Source organism: Schistocerca nitens, chromosome 2, assembly GCF_023898315.1.
Source record: "Schistocerca nitens isolate TAMUIC-IGC-003100 chromosome 2, iqSchNite1.1, whole genome shotgun sequence".
NCBI classification, from domain to species: Eukaryota; Metazoa; Arthropoda; class Insecta; order Orthoptera; family Acrididae; genus Schistocerca; species Schistocerca nitens.
Genome location: NC_064615.1, coordinates 240,848,512 through 240,874,763, shown reverse-complemented (window position 1 = coordinate 240,874,763; position 26,252 = coordinate 240,848,512). Strand labels below are relative to the sequence as shown.

The window sequence follows — 26,252 nt, the reverse complement described above, 5'->3', positions numbered from 1 at the left end:
GTTTCATTGCTGCCTTCTTTTTCAAAAATAATAGAAACTATTATGAAAAACAGACTTATGGACTACTTAAATAAATACCAACTCCTATGCAAAGAACAGTTTGGTTCCAGGACTGGAAAGGGAACAGAAGCAGCTATAGAAAAATTTACAAGAGTAGTTCTAGAAGCCCTAGATAAAGCAGAACAAGTAACAGGCATTTTCCTAAATCTCAATAAAGTATTTGATACAGTTGACCATGGAATACTACTAGGTAAACTTGAAGCACTAGGAATCAGGGGGGTTGTAAATAAATGGTTTAGATCTTACCTTGCGGACAGAGTGCAAAGGGTGGAGATATCTCAAATTTCAAGTAGCTCAAATTATTTAGTGAAACACCTTTCAGATGAAGAATACTTGAACATTGGAGTACCTCAAGGGAGTGTGTTAGGCCCAGTACTATTTCTTATTTATATTAATGATTTCCCACAGTGGGTAATGCAAGGTGAAACAGTGTTATTTGCTGATGACAGCAATATAATAATTACAGACAGGACACCAGAAATGTCAAATGTAAAAGCTGAAAAGGCACTTATGGCAGTTCACAACTGGTCAAATAACAACAAAGTAACCCTTAACATGAAAAAGACTAATAACATAAACTTCTATATAAAGAAAAAAACCGAATATGACAAAACTTAAAGTTCAAAATGAAACCACAGAGTGTGTAGCCAGCACAACATTTTTGGGTATGTATGTTGATCAACAATTAAAATGGGATGAACATATTAGGATGCTTGGGAAAAAAATTAGCACAGCATGCTATGCCTTACGAATAATAGTCCCTGTGTGCAGTAGTTCATGCCAGAGAATGACACACTTTGCACACATACATTCTATAATAAGTTGCAGCATAACATTCTGGGGTGCAAATGCCCAAAATGTGAAATACTTGTTCAGATTGCAAAAACGAGCTATCAGAATAATGAGCAAGAGTCACAAAAGAGCACACTGCAGTGAGCTATTTAAAAAATGGGGTATTCTGACAATCCTAAGTGAATATATCTTGCAAACTACAGTTTTTATTCACAAAAATATTGAGCAATATTTAGCAAACAGTTGCATACATGATCACCAAACCAGAAACAGTAATTGCTTGTACCTAGACAGAATGAATAAAACTAAAACCCAAACCACTATGTTTTACCAAAGTGTCAAGATATACAATACATTGCCAAAAGAAATAAAAAAACCATAAAGGAACTCTGTAAATTTAAAGCATTCCTTAAAGAATATTTATTAAAAAATAGTTTTTCCACGATTAGAGAATTCATGCAGCATAAAATTGGCATAAATAAATAATCAGGTTAATCAATTATAAAGTGGACATTCTAGATTGTAATTTACCCATACAAGTATTATAGGAGTCTTGTGATCTATTTCTTTTGATTGAAGCAGGTTCTTCTGCATTATGTAACTCAATGATGAATTATATGTGTAATATACACATATATATTATGAATTTATTATATATAGCTTGTATTTCATTATCTTATGTGACAACATAATGTACATATGTATGTATAATGACGACATCCATACAAAGAAATTTGTTTATGGACGAATTAATAAATAAAATAAAATGTCTTCAAACCACTCACACAACTGTGGACCTATTTCATATGCTCATACCTTCCTTAACAGCCTGCAACAGGACACGGTGTCAATTGCTTTCTGGAAGTCTAGAAATATGGAATCTGCATGTTGCCCTTCATCCATAATTCACAGTACATCATGTGAGAAAAGGGTAAGCTGAGTTTCACATAAGAGATGCTTTCTAAAACCATACTGATTCATGGACATAAGCTTCACTGTCTCACAAAAATATATTATATTCGAACTGAGAGTATGTTCAAGGATTCTGCAGCAACCTGATGCAGGGGTATTGGTCTGTAATTCTGTGTTTCTGTTCTTTTGCCTTTTTTATATACAGGAGTCACCTGCACTTTTTCCATTCACTTGGGACATTGCACTGGGTGAGAGATTCACAACAAATGCAAAGTGCTAAGGCCATAGACTACTCTTTGAAAAATCGAACTGGGATTCCATCCAGATCTGGTGACTGATTTGTGTTCAACTATTTCAGTTGTTTCTCTATGCCATGGATGCTTATTACTGTCATCCATACGGAAGTCTGTTCGATGGTCAAACAACAGTACATTTATACAATTCTCCCACATGAATGATTTCTTGAGCATGTAATTTAAAGATTTGGCATTTGTTTTGTTATCTTCAACTGCCACACCAGACGTGTCGACATGAGACTTCACGGAAGCCTTAGACACACTTAGTGATTTCATATAGAACCAGAATTTTCTCAGGTTCTCTTCCAAATCTTTTGCTAATGTATGATGGTAGTAGCAGTTGTATTCTTCATGCATAGATCTTTTCACAGATGCACAAATTAACTTTTACTTGTCATCATTTACACTTTCTCTTTTGAACTGAGAGGGCAACAGCCTCTGCTTCCTCAGCATTTTCGAATCTCGTTATTAAACCATGGTGTTTTTTTTCTGTCCTTAATCCATTTATTAAGCACATAATTTTCTAGACCATGATTTACAATATGCTTAATCTTTGCCAATAATTCCTCTACATCCATCTTAATGGAACTAAGTGATGTCAATTCACTAAGTGAGACGCTAATAACTGCTTTTCTGCCATTTCTACCAGAAACACTCTTCCAGCATTCTTAACTGATTTATTAACTTTCATAACCACATCTGCTACAATGACAACATGATCGCTATCCCCATTTCTATACCGACATTGTCAATAAGGTCCGGCCTATTTGTAGCTATTTCAATTACATTTGGGCTGCTGAACTAGCTGCTCAAAACAGTTTTCAGAAAGCATGTTCAAAAGTACTTCATATGACTGTTTGTAACCCCCACAACAAACCCATAGACATCCCAGTCTGTACTCCAGAGGTTAAAGTCATCTTCAACTAGTATTCCATGATCTAGGTATTTGCATGCTAATGACTGTAGACTTTCTTTACATAACTCTAGAACTGTCACAGCAGAATCAGGTGACCAGTAAAAACATCCAACAGTTAACTTGTTTTCACCCAGACCTGTTACGTGCGAGCAAAAAAACTTCACTGTCATTCAATTTCGATCTCAATAGAGACAATATTTTTGTAAACTGCAATGAACACTCCCTCTCCTATGGCCTCTAATCTGTCTTTCTGATATACTTTCCATGACTCGCTAAATGTCTCAGAGCTTTCCAATTTAGGTTTCAGCCAGCTCTCGGCCCTGAGAATGATTTGAGTGTGAGAACTTTCCTGGAGGGCAGTGAATTTGGGAACTCTGTTATGAATACTTTGACAATTTACTAATAAAATTTTGGCAGTCAAAGTGTCTTTATTATGAATGCTGTCAGACTTCCCTTGCTGCATATCAACTGGCAAGTGTTCATCAGAGTACATCAAACTACCCCCTAGCCTAAAAAACCCTCATGTGCACTACAAGTATTCCACAACTCGAGAAGCTGCTTCCTTTGTGTAGTGCACCCCTGACCTATCCAGGGGGGTCCTACAAATCGCCAAATGATAATGCAGGACTAGAAATCTGCAGCCAAGACCATCACTGAGTTGACACATCCTTTGGCTCAGATCCTGCCACCTGCCCTATGACACTAGGAGGGCCTGACCACTCCCCACCTCGGCAACCCCTACATAAAGACTACCCAAGCATATTTCAACACTTTACCAGTAGATTAAATGATAATAGGAGAAAGACTCATTAAAATGTAGTGCCATTTACACAAACTGACTCACCTGGAACCCTATAACTTTGTATTAATGCAACTGGATATTTACCACTCCTGAAAAATGCCACCCACACACTAGGAACAGGGCAGGGAATGTGAGGAATTGGGTCTTAAATTTAAGTATACCCAGAGGAAGTCCATTGTCTCACCTACCACAAATCCCAAAGTTAACAGACAAGATGTTTGACACTGGTTGTGAATACTCTGTAAGATGCAATAGTTTAAGCTGCCGTAAAGTTCTGCATAGTGTACCAGTTATATCTCACACTGAAGTGAACTATGTGCGAACGAAATATCCTCTACCCCTATTTCTTCACTGTAACGCTTACCTCACAATGGCCTCCAGTAAATCTCAAAATCAATTTGGCGTAGACTAATCTGTACAACACATTGTAACTTTCCCATAAATTTTTGATTATTTATTCATTTTCTTTTCTTTTTTTAATTCATTAGATTTAACAGCTTGCTCCAGGTTGTTTCCAGGATGACGCACTCTTCTGCAGTGTACCTCAAGATGAAAGTGAGACATATTTAACCAGTACATTTCCTTACAGTACACACACTGCTTATAGATACTGATGTCCTGCACTCTCATAGGTGAACATTTACCTTTACGCACATGTTACATGAAGCAGTCATATCCCTAAGGAGTGTTGTGGGTCAAGTTGCAACAGGGCCTTCACAACCAGCCATGTTGTATGCAGGTCATCAACTGTAGTTGCAATTCTACAGCTGAATGTCATAATAATGCTGCTGCAAACTGTTGTCAAGCCACTAGAAAACCAGCAATACTGTGTTCAGTTACCATACCGGTATACAGTGCAGCATAGTGTGGCATTCCACAGTCAAGTATGTGACTGGAGCCTGCCAACTGTAACAATAAACTCCCCTGTGGAGTATAAATATTCTTGGCCCAGTTGGCAAAATTATTCGGTATCATGCAGGCTACAATCACAGTTGGCTAAATTGTACTTATGGTGCCAGTGGTTGTTCTGCTTTGTGCTGCCATTGGCAATTCACTTCTGTTGGTTGAAGCTAATCAGGCAATAGTATGCAGTAGCCAATGAAAATCTCTGAATCTAACATCCTGTTTTGGTAGAAGATACAAACATAGAGAGCATGACATTGACAATTACTGATCTGGCTATTATGGTTAACAAGGTTGGTTATCGTTCTTGGAATTCGGTTTTCTTGTCTTGTTTGTTTCTCAGAATATGACAGGATTTATTGCGAAATTGTTTCGTATTCAAACTTTACAGTTTGAGAGACGGTGAAGCCAAGGAAAAGTGGCTGTGATGATGGCAACCCATCTGTAGCATAGCCTACAGTCTGATTTAGGTTGAAATGTTAGCTTGGTTGTGAGTTGGCAAAGCCAACGAATGTGACTGGAGGAAAAGTGGTTAACTGATGCACTGAATTGTAGCATAACATGATGATCGTTTCAAAAACTTTTGTGGTATTTTAAAAATGTCCTGATACCTGTGATGTTGGTTAAGCAGGAACCCAGCAGTACAGTTCAAATTTTACATAATATTCTGTTTTACATATCAGCATTCTGCACTATATATTCCATTATACCACCACATAATTTCATACAGTTCACATCATGACAGCACTTATCAAAACTATTTTCTCAGTGGTTCTGCTATATTGTGTAATCTGTTGTGTTCACTTGCCATCATTCATCCTGTAAACAGTTACCAATGCCAGCACACAAGAGAAAATACAGTGACACCATAAGTACACTTTTACTGGCACTCTCTCCTGATGAGTCATTGGTCAGCCGTACTGGCTAGTCCACATTGGCCCTCACTGAGCAGAGGTGTCTATAAGATGCAAGCCAGTCTGTTGATTTTGAACATGATCCTCCAGCATGGGGCCACTATCATGTGACATGTCAACCACTCTCCAAGGATACTGAGTTCAATCCAGGCCACCTGCATGTTTCCACCAGCTGCCACAGGCAGTGTACACCAAATGCTTGTTTACTGTGCTGTGTAGCTGACATACTATTGGATCAGCAATGGCACTGTTGTCACCAGCTGCTGTTGAGCTGCCTCAGCATTCAGCCATATGAATGTCACACACCGCCTGTGGATTGCTGGCTCCATCATGACAACAACCACTATACTGATGTATGGAGTCAGTGGTCAATAAATGAAGTACAAATTGTCCTTACATTCCTACTTTCACATCCACTACAGCACTGAAGAAGAACAGAAGCACAGTACTGTTCTGACTAAGTGTCTGAACCAATCTGGAAGAAACAACTAAAGATTCGTGTAATCTTGCTGGTACATTTTCAGCAAGAAAAGGTGGCAGTCAATATATAATAAACTTGAGCATAGAGGAAACCTGCATGTGGTGCCCCTGGCACTGAGTGTTTCACTGGCTAAATTCTTTATCACATGAGCAATGCATCATAAGGTGCCAGAACAATTTTTCTGTAGACCATCTGTGACAATGATGTCAATTAACACTCAGGAATCATCTTCATCCAAAGATTACACACAATCCCAAAATTGGATTACTGAAACATGTGATATTCTATGTGAATAAGAGGTGCAAACAAATCTCTCTAACATATGAACCACACGAAAGAATCTCTTTGTTGAAGAATTGGAAGTGCCATCATACCAGAGACTGAAGTTGTACGAGCTGGTAGTACCAACGTAAATGATCATTGCAACAGTGATAAAAAATTGTAGAGTCATCTTTGTGCACAAAACCAACTAACATCCCATTTCAGTTTACTAGTCTCACATCTTTTAAGCTATCAGATATGAACATTGTGATAGAGGCATTTTAGCACTATAATAAGGGATGGGCTGACATTGATAAGAATGGTGAAAATATTGAAAACTGAGTACAGGAACATAAACTCAAATTGATTAATGATACTGTTTAATGCATCCTATCACATATTAGATGTCTTCATGAACAACTGCCAAAATTCAAAGAAATTCTCAAAGAGTAGGTAATAGAGAAATCTTTTTCTATGGTTGATGGAATTTCTGAGACACAATGCTAAACTTACGATTATTTTAGAACAAGATTTGATGAATTTTATGTCAGAATATTTAATTTAAACAGAGTTGTGATGCACAACTTAACAATCTGTATAATGTCTGCATCTTTCTTGCCATTGGTAAATTTACAATTGTTTTGGAACTAGTTCTGATCAATTTTATGTCAGAAGTTCTATTTTAAACATGGTTGCATTCTTCCACTTAAGAACAATGTAACCTTTAATGTCTGTGTCACATTTTTCATCTTCATTGTCTCCTCAAGTATATGTTAAATTTTAATTTCTACTACTCTCATATTATTTTGGGCACTACCATAGACAAGTGAATAATTGGTTTTTGTATTCAGGTATTTATTTACTGTAATATTTGGCATAACTTTAATTCCTGTACATATTACTCATCCTTCCATTCGAGATTTTACTTACATTATATTGTTATTGTCATGTAAGTTATACTTGAACTCTGTACAATTTGCCATGTTACATATCCTTGCGACTTACTCACTACCTGGATCTACAGAACACGAAATAAATAAATAAATAAATAAAATAAATGAAAACTAAAGTTTTTCCTAATTTCACAGATATGTGGCTACTACTCAAACTTAATTTCTGTCTCTGAAAATAATTGCCAACATACAACATAAGCTGCTAGTCTGCCAAACTGTTACCTCAGTGAGACTTTCAATCGTCCTGTTTAAAATAAGATTACATTTTGAGACAGCAAATTGGGTTAAATTTTCAGAGCAGATATTGGCACAGCTGTAACAAACATCAAATCACTGCCATACAGTTATAGACTTTTATGAAAGATGTTCAACAATCATCACAAAAAATAGGAAAAAAATCCCAAGGGACTGTAGAACTACATGCCTGCTTGTCATGAACTATGAACCAGAAAACTGCTACAACAACGTGTTTCATTATATGTACAGGATCCTTTCAATGAAATACTGTCAAACTAGAAAAATAACTGAAGTAGTAAAAACAGTAAACAAGGAAAGTGGATGACAACTGTTGAAAGTACAAATTAAGAAGTTGTGAGAATTAGAGGCGGATTAAGAATCAAAACAGAGACCCAACAAAATCTAGGAATAGCTCAATGTCACTGCAGATAAAATGTCTCTGCAACTTCTTGCTTCTCATGGGAAAAAAAATTACGGGTGGTAGTTTAAGGGAGAAAAACATGTATCACACTAAAAGAACAAGATATTAACTGGAGGTAGCAGTGATCAAATCTAGATGTGGTAAAGCTATTGGAATAGATGAGATATTAAATGGACAGAGAAAACATTTATGTGGCTCAAGGCTAAAGTATACACACTATTAAAACTGAGAAAAGACTCAGCAAATCCTAAGAGCTATTGGCTAATATCACTTCTAGCATACAAAACCTCTGAATGTATAAATTGACAGGTCAAACCAGTAGCTGAATTGATTTCAAAGGAGATAAATCATGTACAGCACAAATACTTCACCTTATCCAATCTATAGAGAACTGAAAAAAGTAACAGGTGCGTTACTCATTGATACAATAGCTGAAAAACTTTCCAGAGTAACAGAGAATACTAGTCTCACCAAAATAATATCACTCTTACTATGTGACAGGAAAAAGAGGCAAGTGCACCATTCCATCTGCAAAATAAAGAATCCTGGAAGACTCAACTGAAGTGGGTACATACTAACACAGACTCACTAACCTAGCTAAGTTATGCAATCAATTAACCAATCATTCACTTTAATAAATCACGGTGAAATGCTGAAGCAGCAGGTCCAGAGGATAAACAACTTACTTCACAAACATAGGCATACCTCATAGGCAGCAAGCACTTCTATTTGCATACTTCAGCTTCTGCACTGAATAACACATAAATAATTATTATTGGATGTGTCAAACTCACTTCACTTGAAAAGCTCATGACAGAAATTGGTCTATCAAATGTCAGGAGAAAATCCTGCACAGATGCTGAATAATGGAAAATCCACGACAGAATGTAACAGTGCTACTTACCATACAGTGGAGATGCTGAGTCGCAGATAGGCACAACAAAAAGACTGTCAGAAAGTGAGCTTTCAACCAACAAGGCCTTTGTTGGAGATAGACAACATACACACATATACCCACGCAAATGTAACTCACACATACATGACCACAATCTATGGCTGTTGAGGCCACAGCAGCCAGAGATGGCAGTCACGTGTATGCATGTTCTCTATCTACGACAAAGGCCTTGCTGCAAGAAAGCTCACTTTCTGAAAGTCTTTTTGTTGTGCCTATCTGCAACTCAGCATCTCCACTATATGGTGTGCAGCAACTTTCCCTTTAATAATATTGTTACACTGCACATATGTTGAATTTACAAACTGCCTGAAAGGCAGTAAGGTTCCCAATGGATACACTTACTGCATGTCCCAACTTTGGCGAAGGAGAAGCTACCTGAAGAGCTCACAGAAGCACCAAAAAATGATTATATGGACCAATGGAAGAAAACTTTGGGCAGGATGAATGACTGGGTAAAGCCTTTTGAAGAACATAGTGCAGGGCATCAGTATGGCTGGTCTGTTTGGGGAATCTTTAATAATTTGCACAAATTTTCTTTTTGAATCATTTAATTTTAAAAAGAAATGAACTTTTTTTCACTGTAAACAAGCTGTAAGTACACAGCTTCACACTAAAAATGCAACAGCAAGTCAAGTAATGAGTGGAAGCCGGAAATGTCAATTTTACTTCCTACGAAGGCTATAGCCAGTGTTTACTGGGAGCGCTTATTGCTGATTACACAGAAAAGGAGAAAATAATAATTAGTGAATACTAAACATGCCTTCTGAGTAAACTGCATAAAAAACAGGCACAAAGAGACATTACTGCAAATGGAAAAGATCACATTTAGACAGATAAATGCACCTCCCCAAAAATTGCTTTAGCAATAAGAAAACTGTGGGATTTAAATCAGAAATTACTGGAATATTGGCATTTTCCCCTTATCTGTCATCCTATGATTTCCACACATTTTATCTTCTAAGGAAAATGAAGAGGTTATGACAGTTGTAGGTGGCTATTTTGTAAACCTTCCAGAATGACACAGCAGTGATGCAGCCTATGCAAAAATTTCAAATAAATAAATAAAAGAAAATAAAAAATACATTGGATAAATTGACCTAAATATGACAACATAAATAAGTTTCTTCTGATCGAAGGACATAGTCTTTCACTGTCTGTACAAAAAAACTTCCCTTTTGTCTTGAACATCCAGTACACCAGGATAACCTTTTCTAAAGGAGCATTTGAAAACACAGTTCAACACTTCTTTTGATTTGCTACCACTGATATCAGTGTCCTGTTATGTCTATAAGAGCTTGGAGACTAATTATGGTGCAGTCAACAACCTGTAGAGATGACCAGAATTTGTAGTATGTACACCTTTTGTATTGCACCTGTAGTATACTGCTTCCAATGTGACATTCTCTAAATTATTCAATAAATAAAAATTGCCTTTTATGCAATCACAAAATTTGGTGATACCTCAACTGGAGCAGCCATAACTAGCACAGAAAATCTTTTCATTCCCGAACAACACTTACACCTAATGTCCTCAATTATTTATTGAACATACTTGCACTTTACAGCATCCTCTAAATATCATGGACTTCCAAGACGTTTTAACCCAAGTGGCATCATCCCTTATCCTAATCACTGTATTCCATATTTTCCTTTCTTTTCTGCAGAGAACATTATCATGTCTTTTCCTATCAGTCTACTCAATATCTAATGCACTTCTCATTTTGAATAACAAAAGCTGAAAGGTAAATTCAGAAATACTGTAGCATACAATTGACCAATCTCTGATGAGCTCTAGTGTACAAAAGGCAAATATCCAATGTGTATGTTAGCATGCAAATAAGCACAGATCATGCATCAACTATGAAAAATGCAAAGATGTGAAGATGGAGGAAGGCAGTATGTAACTCTTACCTAAATCTGTACCAACGTTGTGAACAAAATTCACCATCAAAACATAATGTGTATAACGGAAATGACACTGTTCCATACTGATAAATATGAAGGTAAAGAAAATGAGCACAAGGAAATGCTGGGTCAACTTGAGCATTCAATACTTTTTGTCTGCTTTGACCTGTGATGTATCTGTGTTGTGTGGTGTCAGTATAGTGCAGCATATGAGACATGTATCGTGTATGCACAAAGCATGTTAGACTATGTGGTGGCATGCTCTAGTGTCGGAAGTTTATGTTTCTAAACTGCTTGCAAGTATTGTTAGTGATATTTAACTCCTCAAGTACTGTCTGTGATGACAATAATGGATAGTTTGTAGCAGTTTGTTAGTGAGTTATTCTGATGTTGGCAGTTACTGGTCATCTTCAGATTTGTAGTAATTAGTGTGGTGTGTTGTATATGGTTCAAGATTTTATTTTATGTATTGGTGGTTGTGGATGTGGCAACAAAGTCACAAGTCAGATCCCGGCAAGCCGCAGTGGGGGATGAAAGGAGCATGATTAAATTCCTACAGTTATTTGTTGAGTATGTGAAGTGTTGCGTTTGTAAAGAATGTATGACACTGACTAATGTTGCTGTCTCTTGGCTCAGGCACCAGTTTGTGTGGTGCTTTCCACGGGGCAACGTGTGGCAATCTGTCCAATGGGGTCCCTGGTTTGAGAGATTGTGTTGATGACATACCGCTCTTGCTATCACTAGATTTGTGTGTCAAATTACTTTGGTGGTAAGTACATTTTTATAGTTTTATTTTTTTATTATAGAATGTATAGTACATCTGTTTATGTACATACTTGTGTGTTTCTTGTGCAATTTCTTGGTTATGTCATTATGTGTTGATAATTACCTTAAAAATATCAAGTGACTTGATTTAGAATTTTTTAACTGTATCGGTCTTATGAGGTGAGCTATATGGGTCAACTGATGTAGTCAATACTGCCATTTGTTAGTTTTCACCATTTCTCAGTACATGTATTAGTCTTCCACTTTGGCTGTGTGTAGTGTCATCTGTTTTAGTATTTTTACAGTAGTGGAAATTTGTGGTAAGGTTTTACGGGACCAAACTGCTGAGGTCATCTATCCCTTTTTATAGTATGACGGTAATCCCAAAAGTAAGGTCTCCTATTTTTTTATAAGTACATAGACCTGTTTATTTCTACAATGGTTTACATCAGTTTACAGCTTGAACATTTAGTTATTTTTCAACATAATCACTACTTATGTCGATTCATTTTTGTAGACGCTATGGCAGTTTTTGTATGCCCATGTCATACCAGCTTGCTGCCTTGCTGTTCAGAAAGCTGTGAACCTCTTATTTCACCTCGTCGTCACAGCTGAATTGCTTTCCGGCCAAATGTTCTTTTAACCTAGGGAAGAGGTGATAGTCACTGGGCACCAAGTCAGGACTATAGGGTGGGTGGGTGATTATGTTCCATTGAAACTGTTGCAGGAGTGCAACGGTGTGCCGAGCGATGTGTGGGTGAGCTTTGTCATGGACAATGTGTACGTCCTTGCTCAACATTCCTCTTCTCCGGTTCTGAATTGTCCGTTTGAGTTTTTTCAGAGTCTCACAGTACCTGTCAGCATTGATTGTGGTCCCAGCGATTCAGCTCCGATGACGAGGTGAATGAAGAGGTTCATAACTTTCTGAACAGCATGGCGGCGAGCTGGTATGACATGGGCATACAAAAACTGCCACGGCATCTACAAAAATGCATCAACAGAAATGGTGTGATTATGTTAAAAAACAGCTAAATGTTCAAACTGTAAACTGATGTAAACCATTGTAGAAATAAACAGGTCTATGTACTTATAAAAAAATAGGTGACCTTACTTTTGGGATTACTCTTGTAGTATCAGCCTTGTAAATTGAGCTGTGTAGCTTAACTGATTTTTTTGATACCAGTTACAGTTTATTTGCTTTTACTTTCTGGTTTTTTGTTTTCTAAAACTATTGTTTTGTTGCTTATAGCACTGTTGTATTTTGTTTTTGTTTTATTGTCAATGTGATTTTGGGGTTATGTTAGATTTTAGTTTTTTCCTGCACAAAATTCCCACTTTCCCACAGCAGTCCCATGAGCTTTAAAATTAATTATTGAGAATTTGTATGATGCTGTACTTGTTGTTTATATTTTTGTGCCATGGAAATGTTTAAGGCTATTGGTCACCATCTTGAAATCAAGTTTGTGTTGTATCTTAGGGCTTGGTACGATGTAGCTGATCATTGCTGATAGGTGATACTGAACACCACATTTTATCAGAAATGTTAACACAACAAAGTGGAATATACCAGAATGAACTTAAAATTATTTGATTTGCCACTCAGTGATCACAACAGCAATGTGTGAGCCAAAAGTACTTCAATTTAGGAAATAGAAAGTACAGAATGCTGTTCTGAAAAACTTAGTGGACAAGTGAACAGTTTTGATATTTCAAAAACCTAAATGTCAAGCAAAAGGCAACAAATGCAATTAAACAGTACATTAAAAGAGTCCAGTAACGAAATTTTCATTTTCTTTCCAATATAGGAATCATAATTAATAATTTTCCTGTTTGTCATATTCTCCACAATGTAAAAATTCAAATACTGAACTTGTAAAATGTGTCATGATTACAATCTTCTTTTTTTTTCCCAAAAGATTACTTTCGTTTCTCCTACTTCTCCAGTAATTTTGTTCATATCACTTCCTCATTTACTCTAAGTTCATAATTTCAAGAAAGACAAATTTCTCTTTGCAGTTTCTTTATGTTGGGATTTCATTCCTTGTGATTATCAGTATGCAGCAAGTCACAAAAGCCTAAGATAACACAGAGCTTCTGTCTTACCCTGTGGCAAATCAACACTAATTGAAATATAAACTGGCACTCACCTAAAACGGTAATATATTACATTTGAAGCACTGTTATGTGTGATACCTTAGAAAAGACTTTCATAACTTAAAAGGAAATGTTACCTATGTGTGTTTGTTATATTTATACATTATGTAATGCATTATGCACAACAAATCAGTTTTACAATCCAGCATTGTTAAAAACACAGCCACATGAAATGTACGTTCAATAAAGGAATTTAGAAAAAAAAAAAAAAAAAAAAATGAACTAGGGAGACTGAACATAAAGAGAAGTGGTAAGTAAAATTATATGGATGCAGAACAGTGAGTAGAAGTTATGGGACTATTAGAGACAAAATTTGGCAATAAAACAAATTTTACTTGCAACTGTACCAGGATTTAAATTTTTTGATGCTTGGATGTACCTCCCCATATCTTGGTTGTATTTTATTTCAACTGCATCACAAGCACAAACAATTTCGTTACTTTCTTGGTATGTTTTCCTTGGTAACTTTTGTTGGAGACTAAACAGGTAGGGCTTTTCAGTTGTTACATTTCTAGACTCTGCCTTTCCTTGCAGCTCAATTATCTGTTTCTTTACAGACTGGCATTTCTCTGCTGGCAATGACGCTAGTTCCAGAGCTTTTAATGCACCCTATAAATATTTAAGAGAAAGTTTATTTATTCCAAACTTTGGGACACTTTGTCATAAAGGCAACACAATCTGTAATTACCGTAAAAGTTTCGAATGCGTCTTCAAATCTGTTCATTCTCAGAAAGCATTTACCCTTCCTTTCTAGTAGTTTGTAATGTAAATTAGCAGGGTATCTATACTGAAATGCTAGATCAATGTCCTTAAGACATGAAGCACTGTCGCCTAACGAAAATGCAACAGCTGATCTGTTGGCAAACCCTAACGATAGCTCGTTACTGTCTCCAACAGTGTCTGCAAAATGAACAACTGGAGAAAAAGCTATGCCTCTGTTGTACAGACTGAGTGCTTTACGATCGTCCTTCTGTTGATAAGCGCGATTGCCTTGCATCCTATATTCTGCTGCTATGGTATCAGACTTTTTGTCATTACGGCACAACGGTAAAGTCAAAATATTGTACTGCCTCAGCAAGTCCATTGCGAATGACACACGGCTACTATCTCTCTCGAAAGAAGAAAACATCTTCGACACTTCTTCCACTTTATTATCAGTTTTTAAACATTCACAAAGCCGGTAAAATGCATCGATTGGTTCCATCATTCTTTTCCCTTCCGTTACGTAGATTACAGATGCGAGGAGTAAGTCGTATCCTTGAGTCGACTCTTAAATGTTGCAAGAAACCTTCACCTTCCCAATGAAGCGTATACATGAAACCACACAAAAACACAAACCAAACTTCAGGTCCCAAATTCAAACACACATCTAGCTATTAGCTAAACCCATGTGACCTACACTTAAACCTGATGAAAATAAACATTGGAAGGGTGGTGGGGGGACACACAGTCAACGCCACCTGCAGTTGCGTGATAATCGACCTATCGATAGCTCCCTTCGTTGTGCCTCCGCGATAATCGGCAACCTACAGCCTCTTTGAGGGCAAACTGCTCCTTTTGTTCAGGATTTCATCTTTACGAGATTTTAGAACAATTGGACGCCATATTTTCGTCGCATACAATGATATCTACACATGCAAGAGTTAAACGAGAGATTGCGAGAAATCAGTTACGGAATGCGAGAACTTGGTCTATTGGCATTTTATTTTCGTGTGTGTGAATTTTTGTTGGCGATGTTTATCAGAAGAATCGTCATTGTAGTTCACGTGAACATTTGTTGCGGTTTATGGTAGAAGTATGTTTCTCCATGACGGAATGTTTAATAGGCAATAAATAAATAAACAAGCGATTTCCGAGTGCATGGTTACGCAGGAACTTAAGAGGACAGCTTAAATTGGTGCGACTGAAACGAGCAACAATAAAATTCATATTCTTCCTTCTCACAAATATTTAGTTCTTTATTTCCTTTCTAGCGCGTGGTTAGGCACCAATCTATAGTAGGTGATATGGATTGAGGTTAAGAAATGAAAGAGGAAGCCGCCTGGTAGAATTTTGCACAGAGCATAACTTAATCATAGCTAACACTCGGTTCAAGAATCATAAAAGAAGGCTGTATACATGGAAGAATCCTGGAGATACTAGTAGGTATCAGATAGATTGTATAATGGTAAGACAGAGATTTAGGAACCAGGTTTTAAATTGTAAGACATTTCCAGGGGCAGATGTGGACTCTGACCACAATCTATTGGTTATGAACTGTAGATTAAAACTGAAGAAACTGCAAAAAGGTGGGAATTTAAGAAGATGGGACCTGGATAAACTGAAAGAACCAGAGGTTGTAGAGAGTTTCAGGGAGAGCATAAGGGAACAATTGACAGGAATGGGGGAAAGAAATACAGTAGAAGAAGAATGGGTAGCTTTGAGGGATGAAGTAGTGAAGGCAGCAGAATATCAAGTAGGTAAAAAGACGTGGGCTAGTAGAAATCCTTGGGTAACAGAAGAAATACTAAATTTAATTGATGAAAGGAGAAAATATAAAAATGCAGTAAATGAAGCAGACAAAAAGGAATACAAACGTCTCAAAAATGAGATCGACAGGAAGTGCATAATGGCTAAGGAGGGATGGCTAGACGACAAATGTAAGGATGTAGAGGCTTATCTCACTAGGGGTAAGATAGATACTGCCTACAGGAAAATTAAAGAGACCTTTGGAGAGAAGAGAACCACTTGTATGAATATCAAGAGCTCAGATGGAAACCCAGTTCTAAGCAAAGAGGGGAAGCAGAAAGGTGGAAGGAGTATATAGAGGGTCTATACAAGGGCGATGTACCTGAGGACAATATTATGGAAATGGAAGAGGCTATAGATGAAGATGAAATGGGAGATACGATACTTCGCGAAGAGTTTGACACAGCACTGGAAGACCTGAGTCGAAACAAGGCCCCTGGAGTAGACAACTTTCCATTAGAACTACTGACGCCCTTGGGAGAACCAGTCCTGACAAAACTCTACCATCTGGTGAGCAAGATGTATGAGACAGGCGAAATACGAGGTGTGGCTAGAAAAAAACCGGACTAGTACTGGTGAAACAATAAAACGAATGCAATAAGGCTGAAAGTCGCGTGGCCTGTCACGTGACTCTCGCTCCGCCTACTGCTCGAGTTTCATCTACCTCCTGCACTCAGTCTGCCCGTGGCGTCTGTTTCAAGTAGTTGACGTTTTGTCTGTGCGTCGGAAAATGTTGAGTGTACAGAAAGAACAGCGTGTTAACATCAAATTTTGTTTCAAACTAGGAAAATCTGTAAGTGAAACGTTTGTAATGTTACAACAAGTGTACGGCGATGATTGTTTATCGCGAACACAAGTGTTTGAGTGGTTTAAACGATTTAAAGATGGCCGCGAAGACACCAGTGATGACACTCGCACTGGCAGACCATTGTCAGCAAAAACTGATGCACACATTGAAAAAATCGGTAAACTTGTTCGACACTTTCCTTGTCAACTCCTGTTAACTCAGACACTGCTCTGATTGCTAAACGGCGATCTTGTCGAACAAGTTTACCGCAAGGGACTTGGAAGGGACTTGGAAGAGCAGTTGAACGGAATGGACAGTGTCTTGAAAGGAGGATATACGATGAACATCAACAAAAGCAAAACGAGGGTAATGGAATGTAGTCGAATTAAGTTGGGTGATGCTGAGGGAATTAGAGTAGGAAATGAGATACTTAAAGTAGTAAATGAGTTCTGCTATCTGGGGAGCAAAATAACTGATGATGGTCGAAGTAGGGAGGACATAAAATGTAGACTGGCAATGGGAAGGAAAGCGTTTCTGAAGAAGAGAAATTTGTTAACATCGAGTATAGATTTAAGTGTCAGGAAGTCATTTCTGAAAGTATTTGTATGGAGTGTAGCCATGTATGGAAGTGAAAGAAGTGAAACATGGACGATAAGTAGTTTGGACAAGAAGAGAATAGAAGCTGTCGAAATGTGGTGCTACAGAAGAATGCTGAGGATCAGATGGGTAGATCACATAACTAATGACGAGGTATTGAATAGAATTGGGGAGAAGAGGAGTTTGTGGCACAACTTGACTAGAAGAAGGGATCGGTTGGTAGGACATGTTCTGAGGCATCAGGGGATCACAAATTTAGCATTGGAAGGCAGTGTGGAGGGTAAAAATCGTAGAGGGAGACCAAGAGATGAATACACTAAGGAGATTCAGAAGGATGTAGGTTGCAGTAGGTACTGGGAGATGAAGAAACTTGTACCGGATAGAGTAGCATGGAGAGCTGCATCAAACCACTCTCAGGACTGACCACAACAACAACAACTGTCACCGAGAACTGCAGATCCTTCCAAGACGCATGTGCATAGCAAACACTGAGCCGTTAATTGCAGAACAGCTGAGCATCATAGAAACCTCCTATGCTGAGTCTGTGGGCGAAATTAGCCCTACCACTAGGAGACAAGCTCTTCTAGCTCGACTGTCACCAGATCTCACTGAGGAACAACAGAAGAAGCTACTTGCCATTCTTCAAGAGGTTTCTGAATGCTTCGATCCACAGGTGAAGAGAAAATTAGACAAATCGACGGTGAAGCACTGGAGAACCTCAACCAATAAGCCAGATGGCATACCATGTGTCAGCAACGGAACATCGAATAATTTGCGACGAGGTAGAGAAAATGATGAATAATAACATTAGTCAGCCTTCGCAGAGCCCATGGTCGTCACCAGTGGTTCTTATCATGAAGAAGGATTGCAGTTTTTGTGTTGATTACAGGAAGCTTAATAAGATAACTAAAAACGACGTTTACCCTCTTCCATGAGTTGACGATACACTAGATTGTCAGAAGGGGGCTATGTTTCTCTCAACCATGACCATGTACTAGGGATACCGGCAAATCGAAGTAGATGAGGCAGATCGTGAGAAAACTGCATTCATCACCGCTGAGGGCCTGTATGAGTTTAAGGTAATGCCATTTGGTTTGTGTAATGCACCAGCAACTTTTGAACGAATGATGGATAATCTTCTAAGGCACCTGAAGTGGACGATGTGTCTTTGTTATTTAGATGACATTATAGTGTTCTCAGAGACATTTGATGAGCACATAAAAAGGCTGAGGGCCATTCTTAAGTGTCTCAACAAGCCGGACTGAAACTTAATCCAAGAAAGTGTCTCTTTGGAGCAAAAGAAATCAAAATACTTGGGCAACTTGTGTCAATCGAAGGTGTGCGGCCAGACCCAGAAAAGGTGAGAGCTATAACGGAGTTTCCTAGGAGAAGCTTATTTGGATTGTGTTCTTATTACCGTCGTATTATCAAAGACTTTTGTATCAAAGCCAGGCCACTCCAATAGTTGTTAAAAGCCGATTCTAAATTTATCTTGGGTGGTGCTCAACAAAATTCTTTCGATGTGCTGCGAAAAGCTCTGAAGACTGACCCTGTACTTGGTCTGTATGATGAGAGAGCACCTACAGAACTACATACAGATGACAGTGGGTATGGGATCGGTGCTGTTCTGGTGCAGATTTTCGATGGAAAAGAGGAAGTTATAGCCTATGCTTCTCGGACACTTACAAATGCCAAGAGATACTCCTCAACTACAGAAAGAGAATGCCTTGCTGTGATCTGGGTCATGTGCAAATTTCGACAATATCTCTATGGAAGGCCATTCACAGTTGTTACAGACCATCATTCACTTTGTTGGTTGACAGGTCTTAAGGATCCAACCCGACGACTCGCCAGGTGGGCGAAAACACCAAGATGCCGACTGTCTTTCAAGAAACCCTGTGCAAGGCCATCAAGACTTTTGAAGATGGCGACTGTCTCGCTACACTTCTGGATCTTTCTGCTGAGCAGAAGAAGGACGCCAAGATATCTCAAATTATGCTTGCCTTAAATCGGTCACAGGATGTGAAAGGACAATTTAGTTAATGGATTACTTTGCAAGAAAAACTTTGATCCATTTGGAAAGAGGTGGCTCCAGTGATTCCTAAACACATGCACTTAGATGTTCTACAGAAAATCCATGACACACCTGAGGGCGGACATTTAGGATTTATTAAGACATATGATAGGATCAGCAAGAGATTTTTCTGGCCAGGTTTATTTAGGAGTGTCCGTCACTACGTGTCGCACTGTCGAGAGTGCCAAAGGAGAAAGGCAGTTCCTCAGAAACCACCTGGACGACTCATACCAATTCCACCAGCCAAAACGCCTTTCCAGCGTGTTGGGATTGACCTCCTCGGACGGTTTCCAGTGTCTGCTAGTGGCAACAGATGGATTATTGTTTTCACTGACTATCTGACACACTATGCCATTACAAAAGCCGTGAAAACAGCCGAAGCATTCGAGGTAGCCAAATTCATCGTAGAAGACATTGTATTAAACCACGGTGCCCCAAGGTCGTTAATTACGGATTGAGGGATAGTTTTTCAATCTAATTTTGTGACAGGGATAAATCGTCGGTGCAACATTACTCATCATATGACGACTGCCTACCATCTGCAAACTAATGGGCTTACTGAACGCCTTAATAAGACCTTGGCCGACATGCTATCAATCAATGTTCGCCAATGTTGAGTAGAGCAACTGGGATGAAGTGATACGTTAAGCTCGGCAGTTAGCTCGACTCTGCACGCTGCAGGCTCAAGAAAACGATCGCCGAAGGTATGACGCGACCCACCGCCCTGTTGTCTACCAGCCAGGTGACCTCGTCCCGATCTTCACTCCTGTTCGGATGGTTGGTCTCTCTGTGAAGCTCCTCAGGCGCTACTTAGGACTTTATAAGTTCGTAAGACAGTTGTCTGATGTTACTTACGAAGTTGAAGATTTCGACCCCAACACAAGATGACAAAAGACCAGAGATAGGGTCCACGTCCTTCGCATCAAGCCCTATAAGGATCCTTCAACCCAGGGAAAATTCGAAGCTCCAGCGACAGGCAACAAGCGGAAAGGTAACCAAGAACGTATTGGCAAGGGAAGTTCTAAGAAGATCACCGCCAGGACGAACATCAGTCATCTGGAGTCGGAGTATGCAGGACCGATGACTCGTTCCCGGACTAGGAGGACGCAACACCGAGACGCTGTTCTCTTAAGGAGAGAGCAATGTCGAAGGAAAAGTCTAGTAGCGCAGTCGCCGTAGTGTAGTGGTTATGATACTAGATTGCTGCATGGAGGGTCGTGAGTTTAAAACTCACCTGAACCGAAACATTTTAATTTCAATCTTCGATTCGAGTACATTCAAGAAGTATCCACAAATGGCAAGAATCTTTGTACGGGAATGTTCTGCAGCTATGTATATACCGTATGTGTTCTGGCTGAAGGCAGTTCGCTCCGCGCTCTTGTATGTGCAAGTGCTGAATAAACCTTTGTTAAGCGAAGTTAGTGTCCGTCATTCATCTGCGTAACCTTCCTCTACGTGAAAATATTCCTCCTGTATATTTACGAATATGTGGCAAGTTACGAGTGTGTAATTAGGTAGGAACCTAAGAGGACAACTGAAATTGCTGCGAGTGAATCGAGGAGCAGTAACATTCATATGCTCTCTTGTCACAAAGTCGATAGACGATCATGCAGTTATCGACACTGTGCGTGACTTCAAAATGATGTCACGTTTGCAGAAAGTGTCTTGCATAATCGATTCAGTTAAAGATTCTTTGGGTGTTCTGAGTGATATGGTCTTGTGCTGCAGTGTACTGATGTGTGTGTGGGGGATTAACATTGTGGTGACTTTGACAAATTTTTGTGTCATGGGTAGTAGGGGATTTATGCAAGTTATTGCACATTGAGGATTTGTTTAGTTTATTTTGCGGGCGATGAACATGAAATGATATTTGTTTCGTTATAAACAGTCCAGTCACATCAACGTGATCACATGTCAGGAGTCACCACCTTTTCCAGTGCACACATACAACAAGAGAATCAATGAGGTTCTGGAAGGTACTGACATGGATGTAGAGCCATGCTGGCGCTACTGCTGTGGCCAGCTGTGATAGGTTTCTTGGTTGAGGATCCATAGTGCAAACAGCCTAATCGAGGCTGTCCCATAGATTCTTAGTTGGGTTTAAATCCTGGTAATTTGGTTGCTAGGGGATACAGTAAACTCATACTCGTGCTCTACAAACCATGCATGTGCACTGTGAGCTGGTAGATACCATCGGGATAGGGAAAAACATACTTCGTGATGGCATGGTGTATTTGTGTTGATCCAGCGTGCCTTCCATAATGATGAGATCACCCAGGGAATGGAATGAAAACATTCCCCAGACTATGAAGATCCCTCCTCCGGCCTGGACGCTTACGACCATTATTTTAGGGTCATACACACCAACGGCCTTCTGTCGTATGGAGTATAAAACGTGATTCATCTGAGGAGGTCACTTGTCGCGACTCAGTGGACGTCTATTTTTGGTATTGGCGTAAATTTCCAGCCTTTGCCACCGATGAGCAGCAGTCAGCAGGAGTGCATGAACCAATCACCTACTGCAGGGTAGATGCTGCACCACATGCAGCAAACCCATATTGATCAACGTCGCAACATTGTAGTGACGAGTGTCTCAATTTTTGGTACCATTGCGGTTCTGACTCTACTTTGCGCAACTTGCATGTATGTTAGGCAGAAAATCCCCCACAAGCCAGTATTCCTGGTACATTAATTTCCAATAGACTGTATTAACATTACAAAAATAAGAATTAAGTACTCAGCGAATGTACCATGAGGTTTAAAATGTGCTCGGATAAGGAAACACTTAATACACTCCTGGAAATGGAAAAAAGAACACATTGACACCGGTGTGTCAGACCCACCATACTTGCTCCGGACACTGCGAGAGGGCTGTACAAGCAATGATCACACGCACGGCACAGCGGACACACCAGGAACCGCGGTGTTGGCCGTCGAATGGCGCAAGCTGCACAGCATTTGTGCACCGCCGCCGTCAGTGTCAGCCAGTTTGCCGTGGCATACGGAGCTCCATCGCAGTCTTTAACACTGGTAGCATGCCGCGACAGCGTGGACGTGAACCGTATGTGCAGTTGACAGACTTTGAGCGAGGGCGTATAGTGGGCATGCGGGAGGCCGGGTGGACGTACCGCCGAATTGCTCAACACGTGGGGCGTGAGGTCTCCACAGTACATCGATGTTGTCGCCAGTGGTCGGCGGAAGGTGCACGTGCCCGTCGACCTGGGACCGGACCGCAGCGACGCACGGATGCACTCCAAGACCGTAGGATCCTACGCAGTGCCGTAGGGGACCGCACCGCCACTTCCCAGCAAATTAGGGACACTGTTGCTCCTGGGGTATCGGCGAGGACCATTCGCAACCGTCTCCATGAAGCTGGGCTACGGTCCCGCACACCGTTAGGCCGTCTTCCGCTCACGCCCCAACATCGTGCAGCCCGCCTCCAGTGGTGTCGCGACAGGCGTGAATGGAGGGACGAATGGAGACGTGTCGTCTTCAGCGATGAGAGTCGCTTCTGCCTTGGTGCCAATGATGGTCGTATGCGTGTTTGGCGCCGTGCAGGTGAGCGCCACAATCAGGACTGCATACGACCGAGGCACACAGGGCCAACACCCGGCACCATGGTGTGGGGAGCGATCTCCTACACTGGCCGTACACCACTGGTGATCGTCGAGGGGACACTGAATAGTGCACGGTACATCCAAACCGTCATCGAACCCATCGTTCTACCATTCCTAGACCAGCAAGGGAACTTGCTGTTCCAACAGGACAATGCACGTCCACATGTATCCCGTGCCACCCAACGTGCTCTAGAAGGTGTAAGTCAACTACCCTGGCCAGCAAGATCTCCGGATCTGTCCCCCATTGAGCATGTTTGGGACTGGATGAAGCGTCGTCTCACGCGGTCTGCACGTCCAGCACGAACGCTGGTCCAACTGAGGCGCCAGGTGGAAATGGCATGGCAAGCCGTTCCACAGGACTACATCCAGCATCTCTACGATCGTCTCCATGGGAGAATAGCAGCCTGCATTGCTGCGAAAGGTGGATATACACTGTACTAGTGCCGACATTGTGCATGCTCTGTTGCCTGTGTCTATGTGCCTGTGGTTCTGTCAGTGTGATCATGTGATGTATCTGACCCCAGGAATGTGTCAATAAAGTTTCCCCTTCCTGGGACAATGAATTCACGGTGTTCTTATTTCAATTTCCAGGAGTGTATATAGGGTAATTCAAAAGTCACTGTACACACTACATTGGTGTAACATATTCATCAAAACAAGCAGAAAATGTTAAATAAATTTTTGTCTGAAATTGCTTTATTTCAGAGTTAAGCAGCAGTGTAGGAACCACAATTGCAACACAAACAACACAAAACTAATTCTTCTCAGAAAGCAACAACATGAAGGGACCAGAAATTCAACAAAACTATAAACTGTACATTTACCACAGAACATGTTCAAATGGGATCCATATAGATGAAGACTGGGATGTGTTCGACGTCTTACCGATCTCAGAATGTTGCAGGCTCCATTCATCTCATTCTGGTCAGTTTCAGTTGACTGCTGTAGACGTGCTTCATTCTCGATTCCAGCACCAACAATGAGCTCCTTGAAACAGCGCCAAAGGTTAAGAGCCAGAGATCAGGAGGGCCAAGCAACTGGGCCTGCACGCTATCGTCTCATCAGAACAAGCAACACTGAGACACTCTCTTGCCTCCTGACTGAAATGTGCAGGGCCACCATCGTGCATAAACTGTTAAGATGGTTTGTGTAGCGAGTGTAACATCTTGAAGCAGATCACCCAATTTATGTTCCAAAAGCAGTGATACACTCTGCCAGTAAGGACTTGTGGGACAACATGTGGTCTGAGTACCTGATTGTCCACTGTACCACACGAAACGTTCACTACAAAACGATGTTGATATCCTCATATTGTAGTTATGCGAGGATTCTTATATGCTCACATGTGCTCCACAGCGCCATAGAGAACAACAGACCACAACGAAGTCATGTAAATATAGATATTTTATACCAGAACCAACCAAGCAATGTAGAGGGGCGTAAAAAGCAACATCAGTTGATTTGCAAGCGAACACGAGATGTCAAAAGCCAGTAGTGGCACATGATGTAATGCCTACCACAAATGACATTATGCATCATCACTCGGAAATAAAGTAATTTCAGATAAAATTTTATTTAACATTTTACTCTTTTTTTGATGCATACACTACATTGGATGAAGTTTGTTCAGTTACTTTTGAATCAATCTGTATAGTACCTATTTGTCAAAGTATGGAATATGTTGTCTAGACTTTTATGAAAGTTACAGACAGTTCACAATCCAGTGGTTGGATCTCTCAAAGATGGGAGGAATGTTACACCATGGTTCTGTCTGCCGAAGCAGCAGACTTTTGTGACCATTTCCGCAGAAAAACATCATAAGGCGTGTGAAGCAAGACACCTCAATAGTTAGGTGTTCTTGCACAAGAAGATATATTCAGAATGCTGACATTGTGAAGGTCGTCACTCTGGGCTTCTGAAAGAAGAAGTTGCGACACCATTACGGCAACGCCAAGACTGTGAAGTTGCTGATACGACAAGAAAGCCGATGCAGTGATGTCGTGGTTGCTCAACAGTGACACATTGCGCCTCGTTCTTGTTGTGACTGAGAGGGCAAAACCACTATCGTTTCGTAAAAAAATAGCACACCAGGATTGCATATACAGGGTGTAAACGATAATTGTTTACAACGTACCACATAGTGTAACAGAAGTTGAAACTACCAAAAATTGGCCTTAAAAAGCCACCAGCTTAGATGCACAGCCCATTTTCTCACTTTTCCCATGCAATTCGAGAAAAAAAATTATTCAGTCAAAAATTAAACACCAGTTGAATTTCCTACATGTCCAATTCAGTTTTTTGTCTAGAAGCAATAGGATGCACGAAGAGAGTGACAGGATACTGAAAATCTTGCACATGCACTGTAGCTCAGGGCCAGTTTTTCATAATTTCCCAACTTGATGGCCCACAAGTTCTCTGTATCAAATTGTTCGTCTCGACTTCCGCTACACCACTATGGCACCTTCTAAACAATTGCCGTTTACACCCCGTATACCACCAGCTCTAGACATACATCAGGCAGTCGCCACTAGGAGCGAGCTGTGAAGGGAGGTCCACACTAGTCTAAGATTCTAGATTGCTCAGCAAGCTACCGTCGCTGGACTTCCTCCATTACTTGTAGGATTGCTGTCTACGCTAAGTGTGAATTCTCGGTGGCTTCTAACCGACAGGCCACCTTCTGGTTAACTACCATCTGCAACTGGTTGTCTACCTTGAGGGACATTAGTTGGAGCTGTGATGTATGAGGTGTGTGAGAAAAGTAATGAGACTGCTTTTTTATCTATCAATTTTTTTATTTTTTTTTCAAACAAAAATATTGTACCCTTCAAAGTAGTTCCCTTCAGCAGCTGTACACCGACGGAGTCGTTGTTCCAAGTCCTGGTAGAAGCACTGAAAGGCTTCGACTGGTAGAGCCTTTAATATGTCGGTCACATTCCTCTGAA

At 40.1% G+C, this 26,252-nt stretch overlaps 1 protein-coding gene across 1 annotated transcript in view; it reads right to left on the bottom strand.

The window, feature by feature from the left end:
• The window catches only part of LOC126235958 (SET and MYND domain-containing protein 4-like), a 32,491-nt gene extending 17,331 nt beyond the window's left edge, over positions 1–15,160 (bottom strand). The window contains exons 1-2 of the mRNA XM_049944930.1: positions 14,416–15,160; positions 14,075–14,336 (exon numbers count right to left, since the gene is read on the bottom strand). Coding sequence (XP_049800887.1) covers positions 14,075–14,336; positions 14,416–14,934 — 781 coding nt within the window. The 5' untranslated portion in view covers positions 14,935–15,160. The remainder of the gene's footprint in view (positions 1–14,074; positions 14,337–14,415) is intronic.
• Between the last annotated feature and the right edge of the window lie 11,092 nt (positions 15,161–26,252).